Consider the following 24,948-nt stretch of genomic DNA (forward strand, 5'->3'; position numbering starts at 1 on the left):
CAGGTGTGCAGGAGAGTGCATGAACAGTGGCAAGAGCAAATGCTAGTCGAGTGGTGAGGCTGTGGGGAAAGAGAAAAAGAAAAAAAATAGATAAAAGTGAAATTAGAGGGGCTATAAATAATAAAATATTATTTTGTTAATTTTCAAGGCTTATAAATAGTAAAGAGATTGTGAATAGTAAGGAGTCTCAAAATAGTAAGCTCATCAAAATATTTAATATTTCTAAATTATGTATTTGTAAATGGATATAAAATAATCTCTTCTTCCTCTTCTTCTCGTTCTTCTTCTTTCCCCACCTTCTCCTATTCTTCCTCCTCAGAGGACGACATCGAGGGGGTGATGAGCGAGATGAGTGATGTTGACGGTAAGCAACATCGATAACAAGAATAAAATAAGAAATTATGAGAAAGAAAAAAAAATACAAGGACGATAAATAATAATATTTTATTTTATTATTTTTAAAAATAAATTATCAATAATAGAACTGGGGTTGTGAATAATAATATTCAAAATCAATTAGGGAGTCATTAGTTAAAAACAACACTCGGAACTTTTTTAGGTAAAAGAATGAAAGACATGTGAGATTAATAGCCTCGTGATGTTCAAAGGAAACACTTCCTTACCTTCGAATTAATTAATTGCTCAATCAACAATGGCTCGTAGAAAGCTCCGTTAAACTGGTCACTATATCACAAGAAAATGCAGATACGTTGACTTTAAAGAAAAAGATAAAAAAACTTTATGGTAAAAAATTCATTCATTTCACTTTAATCCAAAGAAAAAGAATAAAACAGGGTTACCCTGAAAAGATTTATTTGTCTGCAAAAGTTTTTTTTATTTGGAATTTCACTTAATCCAATTTCACATTTGGTAAAAGACTTACTTCACATTCGCAATTGCAAAAACAAAAAAAAAATCACAAGTATGTCTAAAAAAATTCTGAGAAAATATCAATATTTGCAAGTTTATTTTTTTTAAATATTGGTTTATTTGTCAAAGAAAAAAGAATGCATTATAAAAAATAATTTAATATCATTAATTATATCACTTGAATTAGTATATAGTTATTAGATCTTTTATTTTGATTAACCTCTTTTTTTTTGAAATTCATAAAATAATAAATTAGGGAAGAAAATATATAATTATACCTGCTAAAAAACAGATTCCTTCATAGTTAATAGGGTCCTCACCACTTACCCAATTCTCCCAGTCTTCGATTGAATTGGCATTTTCTCTTCGATATTTTTGAACTTATAATAAAATATTTTGGAAGTAACGATAGAATTCCTTTAAAATATTAAATATAGAATAAATTAAAAAAAAATGAAAAAGTTCTCGTGCGATAAAACCAGAAGACAAGGAAACAAAACAATTCGCAAGCCTTGGTCTTGGAATCTTCGTTTAAAGAAGCAAAAAATCTGGCAACAAAAACATCACCAAAAGCGTTTTCACGGAACGAAAACATAAAACAAGGAAACAAAACAATGTTTGGAGAAGCAAAAAGTTGGCAACAGAAACATTGCCAGACCCTCGTGTCCCACGCACGGCTAATCTCCCTCTGTGTGTGTGCGTGTGTGAAATCCAAGAACCTATTTCTCCCCTTCCTTGGTTATGATTGTTATGATGGTGGGTTGCTTTTCCTTACAGGAGGAGACAAGAAAGACTCTTGAAGTCAGAATCAAGTCATCCGTTGGGGAGTTTGCTCCTTTTCCCATTGTGTCGCGATGGATGATGACATGTTGGGGAATTTGGTACGCATGACATGATCCGGCCCGGCCCAATCCTTATGTATTCAGATTCATTCGACTTGATAGGTGCCGAATTAATCTGAACTCAACCGAATTCTGTGTCTTCAACGGGCCCGAACTCGGCCCAATCGTTCGCTCCAGACTCATGGGCTACTCCAAATCTGAAGGCGCAACTAACCACGATTCCCTTCCTTGCTCGCACGCCCGATGCCCTGCTCCCTGTGGAGGCGCTCCGTGCAGTCCTCCCTCGCCCTCTGCCGCTTCGACTCCATCCCCATCTCCCCTGGCCTTCCTCTCCTCCATCGCCGGCACTGGGCCCTGCCGTGCGAGTCCCTCCTCTCCGACAGCGAGTCCTCGTCCGCCCCCGAAGACTGCTGCTCCCACCACTACCACTACCCGAGAACCACCGAGAGGATCAGCTACCGACCGTGCAGGCTCGCCGCCTCCCGACGAAGGTACTCCTTGTCAAGACAATGGTCCTGCAAGGCCGATATGATCAAGAGGATGCGGGCCAACCTCTCGCACCGGGGCTGGATTCTGGGCTCCCCGAATTCGCTCGAAGTCGAGCTGTGCGAGCGCAATGTGGTCGCCTTGCTGAACGATCTGTTCGAGGGCAGCTCCGACGCGGCGCTGGCTTTCTACTTCTTTAGGCTGTCGCAATGGTACAACGGTTCGAAGCACGGCGTCCGTGCGGTTTCAACTATGGTGCACATAGCGGTCACCGGGAATATGAACCACATCGCAGTGAAGCTTCTCCGAAGTATTGCTAGGAATGTTGACGAGCACAGCGACGGAGTACAGCATCAGCTGGTGTTTGATGTACTGAGAGAAACTTGCAGTAGTAGGAGAGTTTTGGAAACTGTATATAGCATGCTCGTTATGTGTTACGTAGATAAAGGAATGGTCAAGATGGCTATTAGGTTGGTGGATGATATGAGGAACCTTGGCATGTACCCGACCATCCGTGTCTACAATTCTCTGATCAAGCTTCTGCTGGAATCCAAGCAGTACGAAGTTGCATGGCAATTATTTGTGGAAATGCCTAGTAGCTCGTTTGGCTCTAACCAGTGGATCGTAAGGATCGTAAGCTTATTTATCCGGGAGCTCGGTGCTCATGGTGACTTCGACTGTGCTTGTAAATTGCTCTTTGAGATTCAGAAATACGGTGGCCAAGCCGATGTTGTTGTGTATACAACGATGATAAATGCCTTGTGCAAATGGGGGCTCCTCAAAGAGGCAACTGCTCTATTATATAAAATGTTGCAATTGGGCATCTCTCATGATGATGTTTTGGTTTCTTCAGTTGTCAATGGCTACTGCAAAGCTGGTAGGTTGGTGGATGCCGCACATCTTTTGAACTCTCTAAGCGGCATTCCTGATGTTTTCGTGTATAACAGCTTCATATTGATGTTATGTAAAAATGGCAATATGGTAGAAGCTTACGAGCTGTTCAAAGAGATGTTTGAGGTGGGGTTGGATCCGGACTCCTTCAATTACACAGCTATTATTGATGGTTACTGTAGAGCATGTGAGCTAGATCAGGCTTTGAAGACATTTGCTCTAATGCTGAAAAGAGGGGTTGAACCAACTGTTATGACATATACAGTGTTGATAGAAAGTTACTGTGACAGAAATGATCTTTGTGGTGCAGAGTACATGCTTTCTGCGATGAAAATGGCGGGTGTGCAACCAGATGTTGTCACTTATAATACATTGATCAATGGTTATAGCAAGAAGGGTCACATGCATAGGGCATATGAGTTGAAGGATGTCATGGAAAAGGATGGTGTATCCACAGATGTGGTGACATATAATGTTCTCATGCATGGACTCATCAAGAGAGGCTATGTCAAGGAATCAAGAGAAGTCTTTAATGAACTTGTTAGAAGGGGGTTTTCTCCTGACAGAATCACATTTACCAATGTAATCGACAGTTATTCTCAAGATGGAAATTTGGAAGAAGCATTTCTCATATGGTGTAGCATGAGCAATAATGAAATAACACCTGATGTTGTCACTTGTAGTGCTCTCCTTAATTGTTTCTGCAAAAGGCAGCGCATGCAAGATGCAAGTGTTTTATTTCACAAGATGTTGGATGCTGGATTGGAGCCTGACCTAATATTGTACAACACTCTCATATGTGGATTCTGTAAAGAAGGGAATATTAGTGAAGCTTGCCGTTTTATGTTCATGATGAATGAAAATGATATTTTTCCTAATAATCTTACATATGAGGCCCTGGTTTGCTGCTTTGAGAAAATTGGAGTGAAAAATGCAGCTGAAAATGCTGCCATGAAGATGCAGGAAATTTTCTTTGAAAAATGTAATGATTGATTCTTGATGAATTTTAGATGTGCTTTGATGCCATTATATTGATTGGTGGAGCTTTAAAACAATTGTTTCACCTGCCATCTTCAAACTACCATGAGGGTGAAGTTCCTTAGAGAAGCTTTGGTGGACAAGTCTCTCTATTCAAGCCAGTAAGGTTGTCAGCCAAACAAAAAGACTAAAGCTGCATGGTATGTTCCGGTATTTGTCATATGCATTTGTACATTTTGTACCTGGAAATGGATTTTTCATTTTAAAAGAAGAGACAATTTTATTATCCCTTTAACTGATTTTTCTTCTCCGTTTAATTGTGCCCTAGATATGTAGCTTATTTCTTGCAAGTTCAGATCTAATATCTTCCTTTGAGTTGGTAATTCTTTTCTGAATTCAGAAGTTGGTAAAGTTATTTTTGATCTTGATTGTGGTTGGCAGGAATATACATTTGTTGTTTGTTTGAAAAGAACATAGGATACAGATCCATTTGGTAATTGCACCTATATTTATCAAACCTTTTCTCGATTCTGTGGTTCTCAGCCTTTTCTAGATTAGGTGGTTTCAGCTACTTTGGGGTCATTCATGTTAGCCGTCATATAATATCTTCCATATGTTTTTTGAGGTATCTTTTTTTTTTTGTCCAGACTTTTAATATAGCTTTTTCTTAACATTTGTTGCTTCCCATTCAGGAGTATACTTCCATAGTGTGGTAGATTCCTCCCTGAGCAAAGATCGAAGACATCTTGATTTGCTACCTCAGTCACGATTTCCTTCGATTCTTCGTTGATCCACTTTCAATTCAAATGGAGGAGCTTTTACATTTCACAATCACACATATATTCTCGGAAACATGAAGGTGAGATTTTACATTTAGGTTGTGTTCATAAGCTTCACAACCTTTGGTTGTTCTACTTCATCAGGTACTTCATTGGATAGTGAAGACATTTCACAATCACAAGAGACTTGCTAAGAACCAAGTAGTTGTATGGTAACCTCTTGAGTTCAAGAGTTCTGAATTAGTACTTGCATTATTAGCTTCATCCTCTTATCATATGCAGCATTACATGATGCAGTGATGAATTGTCAAGGCTGTCCATGGCCGAGCTTCCACCAAGACATTGAGAAGATATGTGAGGAGGATACTGAGTTCAGGGTTCTGCAGAGTGATACCTGTGACAGAATACTCTTCTACAGTGCATTGTGCTTGAGACTTCTTGGTAGCTTTTAATGTAGTCAACAGCAGTTCCCTCAACCTGAGATGGAAGAGCTTGGTTACGATGGATACTGCAACAGTATGGATTATTATGGACATTACCTGCTCAAGGATGATCAGAGAAGGGCAGTTTCGACGGTGAGGGAGCTGTTGAGAAGAATTGAGGTGGTGAAGTCACACAAAGGAGGAAAATAAGGCACAGAAGTGCAACTCTGCAACCTACATTGTGAACATGGTATGCTGTACCATGTCTTAATCTCCCTTGTAAAGACATAAATTCATGTTTGACTTCCTTTACAATCTTATTTTTATGAACCATTATAATGTGTGGACACATTAATATGAAATGTTTCTTCCATGCATCTGTGAACACAAAAATACTCAGAATATGAGAATCATTACCAGTTTTTGGGTTCCTAGATATTTACAGGGTCTTATCTGATTCTTCTGGTTACTAGGGTGATTTGTGATGTTACAAGCACCAGCATGCTTAGCACAGATATTTATTGAGCTTGAACAGTAGCTTCATTTCTTGAACAAAAAGTCAACCAATTCCAGCATGGAAGAAATGAATCATGCCATATGCCTTCCCTTTTTGTACCACAAGGAGAAATGATGACTGCTGATGGAGTTCCAAAGGTCAAGGAAGCTTGTGATGACATGGCAGAGTGAAAGATCAAGTTTAGCTTATTGAACTAGTTAGTGCTTCAAACAGAATCCACATTTTATTATCAGTATTTGGACATTGGAGAATAAATTTTTACAGAACCCAAATCTGATGAATTGAGAACTAGAATTACGTATTCAAAAGCTGAGTTAACAAATAAGGTGATGCAATTAGTGCAGCTCCCAAATTGAAAATTGGAGATCAAGATGTGGTTTCATGTTTCGTCATAAGGGAGCAGAAGATGCAAGAGTCACCTACCAGAAAAGAAGAGGACAACATTGGCATTCAGGTGGAGGGATTGATCAAAAGACAATATATATTTGAGAGACATGATTATATGATAAACAAAAACAATATTGGCATTCAAGTGGAGGGATTGATCAAAAGACAATATATATTTGAGAGACATGATTATATGATAAACAAAAACAATAGTGACTAAAAGCATGAAAAGATCTTATCATCTGCAGAAGATGCAAGAGTCACCTGCCAGAAAAGAAGAGGACAACATTGGCATTCAGGTGGAGGGATTGATCAAAAGACAATATATATTTGAGAGACATGATTATATGATAAACAAAAACAATATTGGCATTCAAGTGGAGGGATTGATCAAAAGACAATATATATTTGAGAGACATGATTATATGATAAACAAAAACAATAGTGACTAAAAGCATGAAAAGATCTTATCATCTGCAGAAGATGCAAGAGTCACCTGCCAGAAAAGAAGAGGACAACATTGGCATTCAGGTGGAGGGATTGATCAAAAGACAATATATATTTGAGAGACATGATTATATGATAAACAAAAACAATAGTGACTAAAAGCATGAAAAGATCTTATGACAGTTAATGTACCTCATGCATGGATCACTTCCATGTACATTGTTGAGAATGTAGCTTTCCATCCGACAGAAGATCTGAAATAGTCTTTGCACCATGTCGAGGAATTAGAACATCAGGATTACACCAAACAGCACATGGGTCCCCATGGCTTCCACCTAAACACCAACCTCCAGGAACTATCCTACCAGGACCCAGGCTCAAGTTTCCTTGTCAATGTGGTCAAGAACAGGATCATTCTTAGAGAACCTAGTACCAAATGCTGCACCACTTAAAGTAATGTTTTTAAGGTTATCAGTAGATGGGTTCCTTCTTTGGAGGTGCACCCCATATCATACAGTGTAGGTGATGATTGACAATAGTCCTATTGAATGCTGGCGAGTTACCAAGGACAGTTTGGAAATAGTTTGTGTATGATGACAGTGTATTTGCATAGTCCATCATAAAAGTTATTGGCAAATTGTTGGTACCCAATATGCAGTACTCTGTAAATTTCCAACTGAGGATGACAGAAGCAGAACCTGCACCAGAATGCATAGTAACTTTTCTTGCATCTCCTCTCTCTCTTAAACATAATTGGAAGAGAAAAGCAATAGAATTGCATAATACAAACTGCATGATGAACATGCCATGACTTTGTTTATCTCAAATGAAATTATCTTCAAAACATTATTCAGATATTTTCTGAAATTGTCTGAAAAAGGAAACTTCAGCAAATGAAAGTGGATTATAATGTAACAGAAGGTTTTAGAATTACATGACAGAGGATGTTCTGTAGAAATTAAAATTTCTGGGATCTAGAATTATAATTTAATATTTAGGATTAATATTTAAATGCCTGTTGGATCAGTTTCGGTCACCCGATATTTACTGGTTCAAACAAGCACAGGTATTGAAATCTATAGCTCAATAATGATGCACTATAGTTCTTTATAATTTTTAATAATTTTATTCAATAATGCTATGTGTTATAGGTTTGTATATTCCTTGGTATAATGATACTGTACCTGTCTGATAGGTTAATGAAACCTGAATTTTATTGAGACTTAAAACCTTCTTTGGGATGACCACTCTCAAATTTTTACTTTGTATTTGTTCTTTTGAGCAATAGGTATTTCAGGTACTTAAATAGTACTTAACATACAAGTTTACACAATCCTTCTCTAGATATTTGAAGAGCTGTCAAATAATTTTTATAGCTTTGTATTGCTCATCTCCTATGACTTCATGTATCTTATGATCTAAATCATCTACTTTGTTGTAGATAATCATTTGAAGCATTACCATGATTCTTATTTGCTTATTGCCATTTATACTATAATATGATATCTGTAAGATTGTTGCCAGGATTGATTGGAACCACCTTATAATTTTAATTGTTGCATATTCATGTGAATTTTGTACAGTTCTACAGCTTAGGTGGGTTACTTTCTTGAACTCAATTCTTGTATTCTGATTCACCTCTTCATTCCTTTCTCTCCTGAGTCCTCTTAACAAGTGGCTTAGAGAATTTTGACTAACTTCAAATGTCAACCTTTCATCATGGATGCTGAAATCCTACTCAACACGTTATACATATGGTTTTATCAAATTATCGATTACATTTGTAAATTCGAAATTGGTGTCCTTGAGTTTCAACTTGTAGAAATTAATAGATTAAACTTTCAAAGCGATTTCAGTCATGTCCTATGATTAGATTTGCTGGAGTGTTGATATGGAGGTTGAGAAAGTTGCCAAAAATGGTTGGAAAGTTGTCATGAGGGTAGGAAAGCTAACTTGTATGGCAAACAAATAATAGAAAAGAGGAAATTTATAAGGATAAAAGGAAGAAGGCATCAATCCTCCTTTCCTTATTGTTCTCCTATGGCTAAGTAACATCTTCAAATATCAATATAAAAGTGTAATACCCTGATTTAGTCTCACAATTAAAGACTAAGATTGACTTGTAAGGATCTTATGGGTGTACTATTATTAACTTTGACTTAAGCATTTTAGGTCGATGGTTTAGGCCTAACGAAGTTTATAGACCAGTTATCCTATCAGGTCGGGTTGCGACAATTGGCATCAGAACTAATCTAATATTGAGGCATGGTGAAAGGCTCAAGTGGGAAAGGCCTACTCGTGAACATGGTCAAAGGGCACATCACAACGTGTATCCACCACTGGGGTATGCCTCGCATGGTAGCTATGCTAGGCCCCGATCATGATGTCAAGCCCTTAACTAATGGAGATTATAATCCCCATCGATTTAGTCCTACATTGAAAGTGGGTAAAGACTAAGATTGACTTGTAAGCATTTAATGCGTATACTACTATTGATTTTGACTTAAGAATTTTCAATTAGTGACTCAATGAATTTAATAGATCAGTTATCTCATCAAGTTGGGTCGTGATAATTGGTATTAGAGCTGACCTACAATTGAGGCAAGATGAGATGCTCGAGTAGGAAAGGGGCTATCATGAATGGGGCCAAAGGGCCCGTCACTATGTGGAGCCATCACTGGACTATACCTCATATGTACTATACTAGGCTATGATTCTAGGTTATGCTAGGCTTTGATGAGGACGTCAAACCCTTAAGTGGGCAAGATTGTAATACTTTAATTTAGTCCCAAATGGATGTGGGCAAAGCTAAAATTAGCTTCTAATGATTTGATTGGTGTACTCCTAATAGTACTTTGACTTAAGCATTTTAGGCCAATAGTTTAAACTCAATGAAATTAATAGGTTAGTTATTCCGTTAGGCTAGGTTGTGACAAGAAGACATTGTTCAATGCAAGGTGTGCAATTTCGTATCGTACCGGAGTTTCGACGTTCGTTCGGTACGATATGAAACTGTATATCGAGCGGTATATCGTTCATATATATATATATATTATTTAAAAGGCGACGTCACATCGCCTCAGCGACGTCGCTTTATTTTTTTTAAATAAATAAATAAATAAATAAATATAAATATTTATATATAAAATATTTTTATAAAAGGCGACGTCACGTCGCCTTATATATATGTATATATATTATTTTATTATTTTTTTCTTTTTGCCCGGTAGCGGGCGGTCCGTGTACCGGTAAGCTGATGGACCGGTATATACCGCCCGTACCGGGCGGTATCATTCGAAATTGCATACCTCTTTAATGCCCATTGATAGCTTAATGTGTCATGTGCGACCACCGTGGCTAGTTTCATACAGAATATTCTTACAGGGTTTGGCTGTAACACTTGAAAATTTGAAGCTACATTTTGCTGCAAATTGAAGCTTAGGGACCAACTTGAATTTGGTTGATGATTCTGAGACTGCCTATATAATTTTTTCTATCTGCAAGGACATTTTTAATTTTGTGGTATGCATACTTTGAGTCGTTGTAGTCTGTCTATCTAGTCAAACATGTTACAAGTGAATAGGAAGACCATGGAGGCTGTCAAAATAATTAGAAAAGATCGATTGGTCAAGTTTATACTGGGTTTGAGCTAGATCTAGAACATGTTCTAACTTGGGACTTATGGATCTTGCAAATTTAAGAAACCATACAATCTGATCAGGAAGATGTTTGAGTTGAATAGTTATACAGAACCATTAGTGAGATTTTATGATTGGTTTTCATCCTTATATCAAACATCATTCTAGTGACAAAATTCTAGTTTGGGCAAAACTAGGCAAGAAGAACATGGTTTATGGATGGGGATTAAAATTTGACTTAATTGATAAAGAACAAGGTCTTGTTAATATAACATTCTATCAATTATGTTTTAATCATGTAAAGATTTTCTTTATATGGCGAAGATCAAACATCTTATGCACCATATAGAAGAATAAATTGAGTTACTTTTGGGCGTAACATTAATATGAACCTGATACCAAGCTGGACCATCAATTTATCCCATTTTTTGTGAATAGTCATTCATTCAAGTTTTGCATTAAATGATAGGCTTAAGGTTTTTCCTACTAATTCAGGTTATTTCTGGATAACTCCAACTTGCTCACTTAGAAGTCAAATGTTTTGGCTCCAGAGAATAAAATTTCTGTTGCATTATGACATTATGAACTCATGCGTTTCTTACAAATCTTAACATGAACCTCATGCTAAATGAAGCTTTTTTTTCTATTCAGATCCATCTGGGTTTATATTATTCCCTCTTGTTTTTTATTCTTTTGACCTGGTGGTATCATCTATTGGAATACTGTCAATCAGGGGTACACGTGATCCTGGACTTATTGACCCTATTGAGGATCCAATGGCTATCCTTAAAAAAGGCTATTCTGTCTTGATTATTTTGGCTGTTTTGACATTTGGTGTGGTAAGCAATAAGTAATTAATCTGTACAAATGCCTACCTAACATGTATATCTCATGCTCACTTCATCTTCCACTTTAGTATTTTTTTCGAATTTTGTATTCTGGTTGCTCGACTATTTATTATAACCTGAGATATTAATATTTTGTTTACTTGTTTGGCTTTGATCTTTGACAGTCTACTTCATGGCTCCTTTACACCGAACAGACACCTTCTGCATAGTTAAACTTTGCCTCGTGGATTGGTAGGAACAGTTACTGCATATGCTTTTGTTTGGATCACAAAATATTACACTGATTCCAAGCATGAGGCTGTTCGTGTGTTAGCACATTCTAGTGCTATGGGTCATGGAACTAATATAATTGCCAGTGTTAGCTTGGACTAGAATCAACAGCCCTTCCTGTTCTGGTGATAAGCAAAGCTATTATCACAGCATTTTGGCTGGGACATACATCAGGTTTAGTAGATGAAACTGGAAATCCAACTGGTGGTTTATTTGGCATAGCTGTAGGAACAATGGGAATGCTTAGCACTGATGCATATGTTCTCACCATGGATATGTTTGGTCCTGTAGCTGATAATGCTGGTGGTGGAATTATGGAGATGAGTCAGCAGGTACATATCATTGATGAGTATTTTTATATGGTTGATTTAACATGTGTGAGTGCTTTCTTTTTCATGTGCTTTTGTGAAATCAACTTCTATCAGCTCCTTTGAAACGTTGAGAGAGATGAGAGGTCGTACTGACATTAAAGCATTAAATTGGTCACTTTTTATCTAATATGTTGCAGCAGTAACTTTTTTGCTTGCAGCCTGAAAGTGTTTGGGAGATCACAGATGTTTTAGATGCTGTACGTAACACTACCAAAGCTATTACTAAAGGATTTGCTATTGGTTCTGCCGCACTTGCCACCTTCCTTCTTTCCAGTGCAATCATATCCCTTTTAAACAGGTACTAATATTTATGTTCTTTAGTTTGCATAACTTTTATAAACATCCTTGCTGGTGGATTTGTAGTTTGACATTACAATTCCAGAGGTTTTTATAGGAGGCTTGTTAGGTTATATGCTTATATTTGTATTTAGTGCCTTTGCCTGCTCTGCTGTTGGAAGAACTGCACAAGAGGTTAATAATGAAGTTCGTAGACAATTTATTGAGAGGCCTGGTATAATGGTGAGTAGCCCAACATCTCATGTCAGGTAAAATTTGACGATATAATGAGTCAGGATATTGATATAGCATTCATATCTGGGACTCCAGAGAAAGCCAGACTACATTTGCCATTGTGGTATCTGCATCATTACAAGAAATGATAAAACCTGGTGCTTGGGCAACTATATCTCCAGTGGTAATTGGTGTCTTAGGTTGTAAAAGTAGGCAGCATCTCAGTTGGTTCGTGCATACATTATCATTTATTAAAGCAGAAAGTTTCGCCTGCTATTTCATGATTTGAGGTTGGTCTTTTATTCGGTTGGCAGGACTTTTCTTCAGGTTATTGGGCCACTATACTGGTCAGCAGCTTCTTGGAGCCAAAGTTGTGGCTTTGATGCTTATGTTTGCAACAGTTGTTGGTATTCTTTTGGCTCTGTTTCTAAATACTGCTGGCAGTGCTTGGGATAATTCAAAGAAATATATAGAGACTGGTGCACTTGGGAGGCAAAGCTAAAGTTCACGTAGCTTAAGTTCTTTTTCTTGCCTTTCTTTTGCAGTTTTTATTTTGTATTTGTTGCAGGCAACATGTATATAACTGAGTTTTCAATTTGTAACTGAAAACGGTATATCTTTTTCCAAGGTTATAATTGTTGTAGATGTTTTAGGAGACAGATCTTTGTTTAAACTTATAAAGACAAATAAAGAACAGAAAATCAAGATAAAAAAGCTGAAATTATAAACAAAGAAAACATGAAATCACTAAATTTCATTCCTAGGATTTTATCAATTTTTGGTCACTTGGTTATACTTTCCAGTTAGCAGAGGTCTAACGGTGCTATTGAATTAATGTATATATGGGAGTATAATTACTGGGAGATCTGATTCTTAGCGGTTTATGGAAGAGTACCATGCATTTGTCCCTAGATGCTGAAATCTATATTAGGTGCAAGAAATATTAAGCATATTTCTTATTTAAAAATAAATCTTCAGGTCTGTAGGAATCATTTTTGGCAAGTTATGCTATATAGTGTTTTCAGATCTTTGAAAAATCAAGTGCTTTCAATTATGCTGTTTGAAGTACTGAACTAAGTTTCTTATACTTACAGAGTTGGAGATCCATTCAAAGATACTTATGGTCCTTCAATACATGTTCCCATCAAGATGCTTGCCACAATCACTTTGGTCATGGCACCCCATCTTATCTAGTGATATCCCACCTTTATTTGTTCAAATATACAAAAACCCTCAATGCATTCTTTGAAATGTGGGTAGTTACTGGATTGAAAAAATAGTTGTTATTTTTCCTGATATAGAGCAAGATTGCGAGATACACTGCTTACATTCTTTACTAATACATGGATTAATCATACATACATGCCTTCTAAGGCCAAGGGTTTCAGATTTAGGTAAGATACAGATCTATTTTATTTTTTGTAGTGCATGACTGGATGTATTTAATTGATCCGTAATCACTGCTCTCATTATTGGAACAAATTTGTGATGGGTGCTGTTTTCTTATTTTCATGATGAGAAAGGATTTAAAGGTGACTTGCTTGATAGTTACTCATCATCCTGAAATTACATGAGGTTTTGCCCGGCAGGTATGCTGAAATTTGCTGGTAAGCATCCTTAATAGCATCAACCCTTTTATAGGTTTTATATTGTTGTCATTTACATGTTGTAAGCTACTGCTACTCTCTGCAAATCCTCTTAAGGCAGACTTGAGATAGTATTTTGAATGAATAAACTTCATGCCATGTAAACATTTCTCTTTCCAGGCAAAGTAGCTGGGGCCTAAATCTGCTTTTTCTTAGTCGATTGAGTGAATGATGTTTTGATGCATCAGTTTTCCTGCAATTGCTGCACCTACCAGGAACATTGTAGCAGCGTGTAATCCCAGGTAGCTTGTTTGAGCGTCTGTGTTTTGTGCAGCCTGCATGGTAAATCTGATCCTACGTTTTGTAAGATCGACAATGGGACTAACTGAAGCAAATGCTTGCTAGACAAAAGGGATGAGGCATACTAATCTGCTCTGATTTCACTAACCAGCCTACTTATTCATTAGTGATGATTCAAGCAAATTGCTAAAGAAATCATCAAGGAGTTGTAATAATGGGGTGAGAGACATTGTTACCAGAGCTCTGGCGATGATACTGGGTATGCTTCAATTGTTATTCCCATATTTAATATGAAGTAATATAAGAAATTTTTATATGATTCATGTTCTTTACTTTCTGAGTTGCAACTATTTCTTTTCAAGGTCTATTTGGGATTTTGAGAAGAGAGAGATAATGAAAACTTAAAATAGGATGTTTTGTGATAAAATCTCTTCAATCCTGATAAATCACTAATCTCATAGCATCTTATTTTTCTCATCTTAATTAAAGTGTAAAAGGTAAGGGACCTTTTCAAAAATCTACTCATTTTATCAAGTTTGATAGGCATAATGTGATCCGATCTGACTCAATCCATATATATTAAGATTAGTTCGGATTGATAGGTGGAACTTAATCCGATCTTTTGCTTGTCCAAAATTTAAAGGCACAACCACGAATCCCTTCCTTGCTTGTGCATAGGATGCTCTGCACTCTTTGGAGGCGCGCTCTGAGCAACGAGTCTTGAGGTCCTCTCTCGTTTTCTTCCACTTTGACTCCATTCTAATCTCCCTAGCCCTTCCTCTCCTCCATCGTAGGCATAGCGTCCTTTCGTGCGAGTCCCCCCTCTCCGATAGCGAGTCGTCGTTCTCCCTCGAAGGTTGTTGCTCCCACCACTACCACCAGTCGAGAACTATCAAGAGGATTAGCTATTGATCGCATAGGCTCGCCACCTCGAAGCGAAGATTCTTGTTTAACAATGCTAGCTCGTCACCTCCTAACGAAGGTATGATAATGATGTAACAATAGTAACATGATAAAGAGGATGTTGTCCAACCTCTCAACGTTGGATTATGGATTCTTGTGTTGGATTATATGATACTATTTAATTAGATAAGATATATTATGAATATAATTAAATTTTGATTACGATTATTGATTAATAGAAAGGAATTCCAAATTATGTCCTTTTATTTACTTTCCATGAATACACATACATAAAGATACGTAAGTACTCAGATGTTTGGATACGTGATATAATTAATAGATTACATATATTAATTGATAGAAGTTGATTTTATCGCATGTTTTGAGATAACAAATTAAGTTTTATGACTGCGAAATTCTATCTCAGGATTTGGTGTGATCGAACTCTAAGTTGTTGAAGATGTTTTGTGAGATATCATAGTAGTTTTCTTTTGTAAGAATAGCAAGTACTATTATAGCTCTATCTATTATAGTATAAAGTACTTGATGGTTAGAGAAATTTTTTTAAAAATAATTAATATTAATTAATAACTTAAGTTTCATTATATTGATTATTGATATTCACTTAGGATTTACAATATAAAATGTTTGAAATAATGTATTCTTATAATTGGATTTGTAAGCTATCCATAAAAAAAAAAAATATGATGATGCATATTTCAGTTCATTAAACTTTGTTATTACGTTGCAGTGATGAATTGTCATGTCGATGGCCCAACTTCCACCGAGACAATGAGACCAGCAGTTCTCTCGGCCTGAGACCGAAGAGCTCGGGGACGATGGACACAGTAATGGTGTGGCTTGTGATAGTCGATGAGCAGAGGACAGTTTTGAGGAACGGGGAGTTGAAAAGAATCGAGAGATGGTGAAGTCACACGGAGGAGGAAATAAGGCACAGAAGTGCAAATCTGCAATCTAGAGTCTCATTTTTACGAACCATCATATTGTATGGACACATTCAATATGAAATGTTTCTTCCATGCATCGGAGAACACAAAAATACACCACGAATTTGTTTTGGTTGTTCAGATATTTACAGTCTTATCTGATTCTTCTGGTGACTAAGGAGCTTTGTGATGTTACAAGATTCAGCATGCACAGAACATATACTTACAGAGCTTGAACCGTAGCTTCATTTCTTGAAGAAATAAACTCCAGCATGGAAGAAATAAACCATGTCAGATGTCTCCCCTTTTTGTACCACAAGGAGAAACGCTGGCTGCTGATGGAGTTCCAAAGGTCAAGGAAGCCTGTCATGACATGACGGAGTGAAAGATCGAGTTTGGCTTGCCATACTATTAAGCGCTTCAAACAGAATCCACATTTTGATTAGCACTATTTGGACATTGAAGAATAAATTTCTACAGAACCCAGATCTGATAAATTGAGAACTAGAATTATGTATTCAAAAGCTGAGTTAACAAATAAGATGATGCAGCTCCCAAATTGAAGATTGGAGATCAAAATTACAAAACCAAGATGTGGTTTCATGTTTCCTCTTAAGGCCAAGGAGCAGAAGACGCAAAGAGTCACCTGCTGGAAAAGAGGATGATGTTGGCATTCAAGTTGAGTAATGGATCAAAATGACAGCATATAATTGAGAGACATCATTATATGATAAAACAAAAACAATAGCGACTAAAAGCATGAAAATATCTTACAGCAGTTAATGTACCTCATGCATGGATCACTTCCATATACATTGTTGAGAACGTAGCTTTCCATCCGACAGAAGATCTGCAATAATCTTTGCAAGCCGTGCTGCCCCAGGTCCAGGAATCAGAACATCAGGATTACCCCAAACAGCACATGGGTCCCCACGGCTTCCACCTAAACACCAGCCTCCAGGGACTATCCTACCAGGACCCCGGCTCAAAGTTTCCTTATCAATGTGGTCAAGAACAGGATCGTTCTTAGAGAACCTTGTCCCAAATGCTGCTCCAGTTATAGTCATGTTTTTAAGGTCATCCATAGTCAGCAGACGGGGTTCCTTCTTTGGAGATGCATCCCAGATCATATAGTGTAGGTGATGGTTGACAATAGTCCTATTGAATCCAGGAGAGTTACAAAGGACAGTTTGGAAATAGTTTGTGTGTGATGACAGCGTATTTGCATAGTACATCATAAGAGTTCTTGGCAAATTGTCAGTACCCAATATGCAGTACTCTATAAACTTCCGACTGAGGATAACAGAAGCAGAACCTGCACCAGAATGCATAGTAACTTTTCTTGCATCTCCTTCTCTCTTAAATTAATTGGAAGAGAAAAGCAATAAAATTGCATAATACAAAGTGCATGATGAACATGTCATGACCTTGTTTATCTCAAACAAAATTCTCTTCAAAACATTATTCAGATATTTTCTGAAATTGTCTGAAAAAAGCAAACTTTAGCAAATGAAAGTGGATTATGGAAACAAAATATCCAGACTTCGGAGATGACAGTAGTCAGAGGACCATTACCACAAAGAACCAGTGCCTATAAAGTGATTTTACATACAAAGTAATCCAAATATAAGAAGAAACATAACAACAGAATAAGCAATTTACTTGTTGCACATCAGTCCTTAATGTATCAAGAATTTCCGCTTGATTGTGATTCACAAGAATCTTGTGTCAGATTGCTAGGTTTACTGAAAGGTAGACTAGACCTCTGGAAAGACTCAAAAACCTGGATAAACAGTCACCAGCTGCATTGACTTCCTTATATATTTGGACTCAAATATAGAGTCAAGAGATCTATCTAATCAATATATATTTTATGAAAGATTCACATGCATCTAACATACACATGGATCCTAAGTACTATAGTCCAAATCATGATAAAAAAATTGTATTGCCATACCCTAACAACCTAATCAACCTAAAATGCTATTAGAGTCTTTTCTATGAAGCTCTACAGCAACCAAATCAACCTATTAGCACAAAATCCCATGCAAAATCATCCTTGCAGTGTGACCAAGAAGCTTAAAGCCAAATTATTGACAATTCACCTTTCAAGTTTTGTATACAAATACATTATTTCTTTCCCAGTGCAAGACAACTCATTTTTACATGACGAAGTCATGCACAGAACCATTCCAACAAAATGCAACCAATATTCCATGTATTCCTACAACTCTCATCAATTCAAGTGCAAGCACTTGGATGGCCAATTTATGAAGCATGGACCGGAATACGACTAGATAAGGATACATTGACAGGTCAAAATTTAGAAAAGTTGGAAACGACATGGTATTGACATAAGTCACATGACAGTTAATAAATGTATATTACTGTCATTTTATACATTCAACTTAGGATCTAAGATAATCATATGTGTTTGGTAAAAAGTATAACAATCATTTATATTAGTAGCAAAGACTACCCCAAACATCAGGATTAGATTATTATCATGGAATTGACATGAGTCACGTGACAGTTAATAATTCTATGATTAGATCACTATCACGATTAGGTTACATTGTACAACTTAGAAATAAGATCATCATTCATGTATTTTGTAAAAAGTATAACAATCATTTATAAGAGTAGCAAAGATTCACCAAAATACTCCAAATACATATATAAGAAGTCAAATGTAAAAAAAAACATAAAGTTGTCGATATTAAACACATTATGAGAGTCATATAAAATATATGTCCTATATGTACAATATATTAACATAAATAAGTGTAAACAGTCTGAAAAGCGTAATATGCTCTGTACCAAGACGTGGGTAGTTTTTTAACAGTGTCGGTGTTTGACACCAACAAAAAATGAAGACATCAATGTTTTCAGTGTCAATATCCGTATAGGTCAACCTGGCCATGAATGTTGACCTCACTCAAAAGAATTGATAGAGTAATTTCTTACCATTTGTAATAATCAAAATAACCTACAAGTTATATGATTTACATGGAGCGGGGCTTGTGACATGGTACAAAATAAATCTGAGGGCTAGTGGCTTTAAGTTTCATATACAGCATCATCCTTTCTGTTTTTTCAGATATGAGACTGCTGGGAGATCACAAGCTCAATGCTTGTGGAGTATATTTGTACAGAAGAATAGTTGGGGTGCAGTTTCTATATAATCATGACAAAGGAAATAATGTTCCTAGCATTGTCAGCTTCATTAACAGGAAAAAGTTTTGACCCACCAATTACATTGTTCTTCTTCAGTATTTTCAGATTCATCCTACAAGTTGGAAGGCATGCACTACATACACGAAGTCTATGTACAAACACTAGAGCCCATGTGCAGATTAAGCTTTGATTTAAATAAGTCACACTGTGAAGTTGATTTGAGTAATTTGACATAAGAAGAGGGGTTCTCATTTGAACAGTTATACTTCCTCTTTCAAAGAGTTGACTAGATATGATTGTGTAGGATTCCATACTTGTTGAGTTATTTCCTCATTTGAAGCAAGTCATTTCAAGCCAGTGCCCTTGAAATAGAATGTTAGGTTAATCCATATCTTAGACTATATGCTAATTGAGTTACTTTTGGGCACTTCTCTTTCCTCGATATCCCTCTCCCTTTTGCTTGCCTTATCTATAGTCTTTCATCTTAAATGCTATTCAAACCCAGATGCAGGAGCAATTTAGTTCATATGTTATTTGAATACATTTTATTAGTTTAGAGATATTTTGTAAAAAAATAAATATAAAAAAGAAGAAATCAGATTAATTCTTAATTGAAGATTGAAAATGTTGACCGAAGATTCATCTCTTCGTGGATGGAAATTTATAAATCACGAATATCATTAGAGGAAGATTGTTCCTCAAATCAAGTCAAAATTATTACCTTCTTCAAAGAGAACATATTATATATTTGATTTAATACGATTGTAGTCTTTTTTTTCTGTATTTTTCTTTTTATTCTTATACTTGAGCCTAAAAAAAAGGAATATAACATTGTAATATATAAAAATCGAAAGATAATCAATGAATTGAGTAGGTTCTCACCTTGTGTGTGAGTGGTGTGAGGTCACAAATATATTTCCAATGATATGATTCCATCGTTTGAGACGTGCCGTGGTATGAGACCTTCATCCTGAGAACATTCTCCTTGAGCCGGAGCGAGTCTGGTAGTTATCTTTTATTTTCTTATCATCTCTTTATTATTTTCTTTCTTTTCTCTTTTTCTATTCCTCAATTACTAGGAAAAAATTTTGTCACTACTCATTCTACATCAACTACTCTAGTTAAACCATGGCAATTACTCTCTGCAGTTACTTCCTTTTCCTCTTGTTCCACATCTGTTTTTTTGTCATTGCCTCATTAAACAACTTTTACTAGTCTACGAATTTATTATCATAGAAATAGTAATATGTTTTCCACTAAAGCTGAGAAGCTATTGGCGATAGGTTTGCTAATTCTCTGGTTTATTCTCAGTAAAGCAGGTGTTTTCTTTGTCTCTGCTATTTATTGCACATGTGAAGATCTTGCTGCATCTAACCTTTAGTAGTCTTCTTGCTAATTCCATTGACAATAAAAGTGAAAATCTGATTTTCAGGGAATAGTAATCTTTTCTGCAATTTGGACAACAAATAAATTCTAAATTTTAATTGCGTTAGTTGTGGTCCATTCATGCATCAGAAGTTAGCATATAACTTGTCTTGCAACAATTTTCTTTCATGATTGACCCAAAGTTTTGTTGAGTTTTTAGAGGTTATTCTCCTCTTTTTCTCTCTGCTTTACTACTTTCTCCTCCCGCATCCCGCATCTTTCAGTCTCTCATGATTTAGAAAGAACATCGTCTTTCTGAAGAGGAGATTTTTACATAGCTAGCTAGGAAAATATCCTTCTATTTAGCAGCCTAAGTAATAACTCATTGTGCTGCTTTCTAATTCTCGTCAACAGATTTTTACATCAAAATCTGCAAGATCATAGGATGGGCTCCATACAACAAAATCTGGGTTAACTATAATGAGGATGGGAATTTTAGGAAGATGCTTAATTATCATCATCAGGGATTGGATTGAAGATTTAAGATTATGGATGTAGTCTTATCAGTTGACTAATAAATGAAATGAAATTACTGAAATCTTATAGTACCTCTTACTCATGAATTTAGGTGTCGAAGAAAGACAATCAGACACCAAACAATGAACAGAAAAGGTGGGTACAATGACATGCTCAAAACATGTAAAGGTGGGATCGGATTTGATCCGATCAAGCCGAGTTTGAGTCAAACTCCAATTCAGTTCAATCAGAGTTCGAGTTGAACTCCAAGTTGATCCCAATCCAACTGAACAAAGCTTGAATCTGAGCTCAAGGAATAGATCCAACACAGCTCAAGTCTCACTCAAGTTCAGCTCAACTCAAGTTCGAGTCGAACTTCAATTCAACTCAACCAGACTTCGACTCGAACTCCGATTCAATCCAAATCTGGTTGAACCCAACTTGAGCTCAATCCCAAACCCAAAAGTCAGATTCAACCAGCTCCAACATCAGCTCCAACCTGCAGACGACTCAATCCAAACGTCACTTGGATTGGGAGAAGGGCATGAGGTTAGCCTAAAGAATCAGCTCCTTCAATCCGAGCCCTACTCAGACTGGAGGGGACTTGCTCACCAACCAGACGGCACTAAGGGGCTGGCCCTAGCCAAAGAAGGGAGTCCTAACGTGGTTAGAGCTCTACCCTCAATCTATATATTGAAGAGTCATCAGCCTCCTAATGCATAAAGTCACAACCACAAAGTTCTAGCCTTCGGCAGCCCCTTGTAGAAACTCTTCATCGAAAGCAGCAGCCCTTCTCAGCCTGCCCTAGCAAAAGCCCTTCAGCCAAGTGTAGGAAAGGGAGAGATCAGAAGAAGGTGATCTGCCTCAAGTCCTCCTCGGCAGCAGGACTTGTGAGAGAACAGCCACCGGTCTTGTTGCTGCTGCGCCTTCCTCGACTTCCAGCAGCAACCCAGTGGCATCGAGTCTTTCTTCCGTTTCAAGCAGATATCTTCTGCAAGCTCCAACCGGTTTAGAATCAGGTTCTGGACGAAAGAGAGAGAGGGAGAAGAAACAAAGATAACCGAAATTAACAGCAAGCTTTCTGCTATGAGCAACCTGCACGTTGAGTGCAAGAAGTCCGAGCACCTGTGTTCCCGAAGTCTTTGCTTAGTTCCTTGTTTAAGGTACTTTGATCCCAAGCAATAAGGGTTGTTTTCTTTTTGGTTTTATAACTTTCTATAGTAAAAGACACAACTCCTATGTGAAGTCATAAATCTACTCGGAGTAAGGTTCAATGTCGTCGAGTCCTTCCCCCATACAGATCAGGACTTGTCAGGCTGCCCTATATCTTAATGAATCAACGTAACACTATCAGAGGAGGATGAGGATGATGGAGAACATGATGACAATATCAAATAGGAGAAAGGAGAACAGAAATGTTAATTTGGAAAGGGAGGAAATGGAGAATTTTTTCAATCTCTAGAGGTGGAAGTAGCTGGAGGTTGACAAGGAAAGGTATTACACTAACCAAATCACAAGGCACAAACATGGTTGTTGAGTTGTGTTATTTCTTGTCCAAAAATGAAAATTATATTACATGACACGTGTGAACATGCAAGCACCGAAGAACAGTACACATCAATTTTACAAAAGCACTGCATGGTATTTTTGAGATAAACATACTACTCCAAGTTACATACTTTGATGGAACTTGATCGATACCAACCTGTGAACAACTTATATGCATTTGGCAACTCACGCTTCTGAGTAGCATAAAAAATATCTGTCCTGGAAGAGAGGTAAAGTCCAGGGTCAACAATAATGGGTCTCAGTTGCCGCGACCTGACACAATAATCTCATTTAGAATTTATATCATGAGAAAAAAAAAAAAAACTTAACACATCAGACAAATACAGAAGGGGAAAATTAAATATAATAAATAGGAGGTGAAGCTTCCGTACTCTCTCCATCCAATATAACTGGAATGCTGAACAAAGTTGAGATCCCTCGGTAGGAAAGAGAATACATGAAGAAGATCTGAGAAATAACAAAAGCAAAGTCAAATAGCAAGTATTGCACCTAAAAATATGCTTAGGGCAAACTTTACCCATTGCGAATCTTTATGTCAATAAATTGAAGAGCTTCTAAGAGAAAAAGAGAGTGACGAAATGTCAGATTATTTATGGTTTGGAGTTGCAACTCCAATTACATTGAAGCACATTCTAGCAGATTGCAGCACCTCAGCTTAAATTTGCCTAGAAAGGCACCATTTCTTGCTTGCTATAAGACTAACAGCCAGTTTTTAACACAGATCTAATAAAAAGAAATGCGATTTACAATTCTATTATGTTTATTTCCTGGTAAAAGTGGATACAGTTGCATGGTGAAATATCAAGATTTTCAAGCCAAACGAAATGTTAGTCAGACCTCATGTCATAAAAGAGGAAATTTATCATCAACTACAACCTTCGAAGTCATGTTGTGTTGAAAGATTACTGACGCAAGCAAGGTTTGGTTCTTGAATGTCCTGAGCAGTAGTAGTAGTAGGAAGAAAAGATAAGGACACGGACGCACCCCCACACAAAGAAAACCCAGAAAGGAGAGAGTGTTAAACATGGCATCAGGTGCAAAAATCCAAAATTTTCACGAGAAAACTGAATCTCTGAGGCAGGAATAGGAGCTATTCATACCATCTTGGGTCACTATAGGGTATTCGGACGCGTCAAGGTTGACGAACCAATCCCAATTCGCTCCAATCCGGAGCAAGATCGCGGCGCCGTGGAGGGTGGCGGAAAGCGCAGAGGAGCCGCGAGGGTTAGCGAAATCCGGCTTCCCCACGACGTGCACGTTCCGGGCGGATCGGAAGGCCGGGACGTTCCAGGCGGCGAGGGCGAGGCGCTCGCGCTCGTCCTTCGGCGCGGCGCCGTCGAGGTGGAGGAGGTAGAGGTTCCTGGGGTGGTAGACGGCGTGGAGGAGGCGGAGGAGCCGGTCGCCGTCGCCGGCAGAGCCGGTGAGGAGGTAAGCGAGCGAGGGGGGCGGCGGGGAGGACGATAGGAGGGCGGTGGCGGTAGCGGAGGCGGATCGGACGTGGGAGGCGGCAGAGGAGGAGGGCGAGGAGGCGGAGGGGGAGGAGAAGGAGAGGATCAAGAAAAGGGAGACGAGGGAGGTGACCAGAACGCAGTAGAGGTTACGGGATTCCTTGGGGAAGCTGGGGAATGACGGAGGAGGAGGAGGAGGAGGAGAAGCAGCAGCAGGAGATGCTGAAGAAGAAGAAGAAGACTGCATTCTTTCCTTTGAATTCCTTCTCTCTGTCTTGTTGGTTTATTCCCCTTCTTGTAACTCTTTCTTTCTACCTATTTTGAAGCCCGTGGCTGTCAATTTGACATCATCGTGGCCTCTCCTCTCTCTTTCTCTCTCCCATCTCCCTGGGAATTTAGTAGGTGATGCGAGGTAGGAAGTAGCAATTCCAAAAGGCAGTTAATTTCTTATATCATTATAAGAATAAGTCTTTATCATCATAAAATAATCTACTTTGTCAAATAACATTACAAAACAGAGAGAGATAATTGGATGCATGTTATGGGCAAACGCCAAGGGTTTCAATTGAATTCTTAAGGTATGCAATCAAATTTATGCTTGTGTGGGTTTGTTTCTATTAATCCAGACAAAAAGAAAATAAAAGTAATGACCAACTCTTTCAATTCCCACCTTTCTTAGAACTTGTCCTATGGGTGCAAAGAGATGTACCAAAAGAATCAATGAACCCTGAATAGTATGGACATATAATATTATACTACTATGAATTAAACTCCTATATAACAAAAGAAAACCTCTCTTAGGGTTATAAAAAATCATGTGGCCTGTGGGACCCATTAAGCTTGACAGCTCTTAAATATCAATCAAGTTTAAAATAATAACT

At 37.5% G+C, this 24,948-nt stretch overlaps 3 protein-coding genes across 14 annotated transcripts; 2 read left to right on the plus strand and 1 right to left on the minus strand.

The window, feature by feature from the left end:
* The first annotated feature begins 1,938 nt into the window (after positions 1 to 1,938).
* LOC135583138 (pentatricopeptide repeat-containing protein At2g19280-like) lies at positions 1,939 to 14,382 on the plus strand. Of its 10 annotated transcripts, XM_065173834.1 has the most exons (8): positions 1,939 to 4,267; positions 4,760 to 5,058; positions 5,144 to 5,518; positions 5,742 to 7,334; positions 10,909 to 11,096; positions 11,270 to 11,707; positions 11,887 to 12,044; positions 12,571 to 12,915. In XM_065173834.1, exon 1 carries the CDS (start codon positions 1,956 to 1,958, stop codon positions 4,080 to 4,082), a length of 2,127 nt encoding a protein of 708 aa, XP_065029906.1. In that variant the 5' UTR covers positions 1,939 to 1,955; the 3' UTR covers positions 4,083 to 4,267; positions 4,760 to 5,058; positions 5,144 to 5,518; positions 5,742 to 7,334; positions 10,909 to 11,096; positions 11,270 to 11,707; positions 11,887 to 12,044; positions 12,571 to 12,915. The 10 variants fall into 10 exon arrangements, with proteins under 10 accessions (XP_065029906.1, XP_065029921.1, XP_065029912.1 ...); XM_065173849.1 differs by lacking the exons at positions 5,742 to 7,334; positions 10,909 to 11,096 and adding an exon at positions 13,351 to 14,382 and having other exon boundaries at positions 12,571 to 12,774; XM_065173840.1 differs by lacking the exon at positions 10,909 to 11,096.
* On the plus strand, positions 8,885 to 12,758 carry LOC103981328 (pyrophosphate-energized membrane proton pump 2-like). Its single transcript, XM_065180588.1, has 7 exons — positions 8,885 to 9,065; positions 11,341 to 11,460; positions 11,550 to 11,707; positions 11,905 to 12,044; positions 12,178 to 12,291; positions 12,353 to 12,456; positions 12,571 to 12,758. Exons 1-7 carry the CDS (start codon positions 8,885 to 8,887, stop codon positions 12,756 to 12,758), a joined length of 1,005 nt encoding a protein of 334 aa, XP_065036660.1.
* Positions 14,383 to 16,062: 1,680 nt separating the features above from the next.
* On the minus strand, positions 16,063 to 24,473 carry LOC135652715 (beta-glucuronosyltransferase GlcAT14A-like). 3 transcript variants are annotated; one of them, XM_065173903.1, is made up of 5 exons: positions 23,720 to 24,473; positions 22,991 to 23,066; positions 22,756 to 22,871; positions 16,781 to 17,307; positions 16,063 to 16,355 (listed from the first exon to the last, which is right to left on the minus strand). In XM_065173903.1, exons 1-4 carry the CDS (start codon positions 24,312 to 24,314, stop codon positions 16,793 to 16,795), a joined length of 1,302 nt encoding a protein of 433 aa, XP_065029975.1. In that variant the 5' UTR covers positions 24,315 to 24,473; the 3' UTR covers positions 16,063 to 16,355; positions 16,781 to 16,792. The 3 variants fall into 3 exon arrangements, with proteins under 3 accessions (XP_065029975.1, XP_065029968.1, XP_065029963.1); XM_065173896.1 differs by lacking the exon at positions 16,063 to 16,355 and adding an exon at positions 16,375 to 16,638 and having other exon boundaries at positions 23,720 to 24,472; XM_065173891.1 differs by lacking the exon at positions 16,063 to 16,355 and adding an exon at positions 16,375 to 16,641 and having other exon boundaries at positions 23,720 to 24,472.
* Positions 24,474 to 24,948: the final 475 nt, after the last annotated feature.

Source organism: Musa acuminata, chromosome BXJ1-4, assembly GCF_036884655.1.
Source record: "Musa acuminata AAA Group cultivar baxijiao chromosome BXJ1-4, Cavendish_Baxijiao_AAA, whole genome shotgun sequence".
Classification (NCBI taxonomy): domain Eukaryota; kingdom Viridiplantae; phylum Streptophyta; class Magnoliopsida; order Zingiberales; family Musaceae; genus Musa; species Musa acuminata.

Coding starts and splice junctions, on each gene's coding strand:
- LOC103981328 (XM_065180588.1), top strand. CDS start 8,885: ATGGTGAAAGGCTCAAGTGGGAAAGGCCTACTCGTGAACATGGTCAAA. Junction 9,066..11,340: donor TAGTCCTACATTGAAAGTGG/GTAAAGACTAAG, acceptor GTGGATTGGTAG/GAACAGTTACTGCATATGCT. Junction 12,292..12,352: donor AGCCCAACATCTCATGTCAG/GTAAAATTTGAC, acceptor CTGGGACTCCAG/AGAAAGCCAGACTACATTTG.
- LOC135583138 (XM_065173849.1), top strand. CDS start 1,956: ATGCCCTGCTCCCTGTGGAGGCGCTCCGTGCAGTCCTCCCTCGCCCTC.
- LOC135652715 (XM_065173903.1), bottom strand. CDS start 24,314: ATGCAGTCTTCTTCTTCTTCTTCAGCATCTCCTGCTGCTGCTTCTCCT. Junction 22,872..22,990: donor AGTTATATTGGATGGAGAGA/GTACGGAAGCTT, acceptor TTATTGTGTCAG/GTCGCGGCAACTGAGACCCA. Junction 17,308..22,755: donor TGCATATAAGTTGTTCACAG/GTTGGTATCGAT, acceptor ATTCTGGTGCAG/GTTCTGCTTCTGTTATCCTC.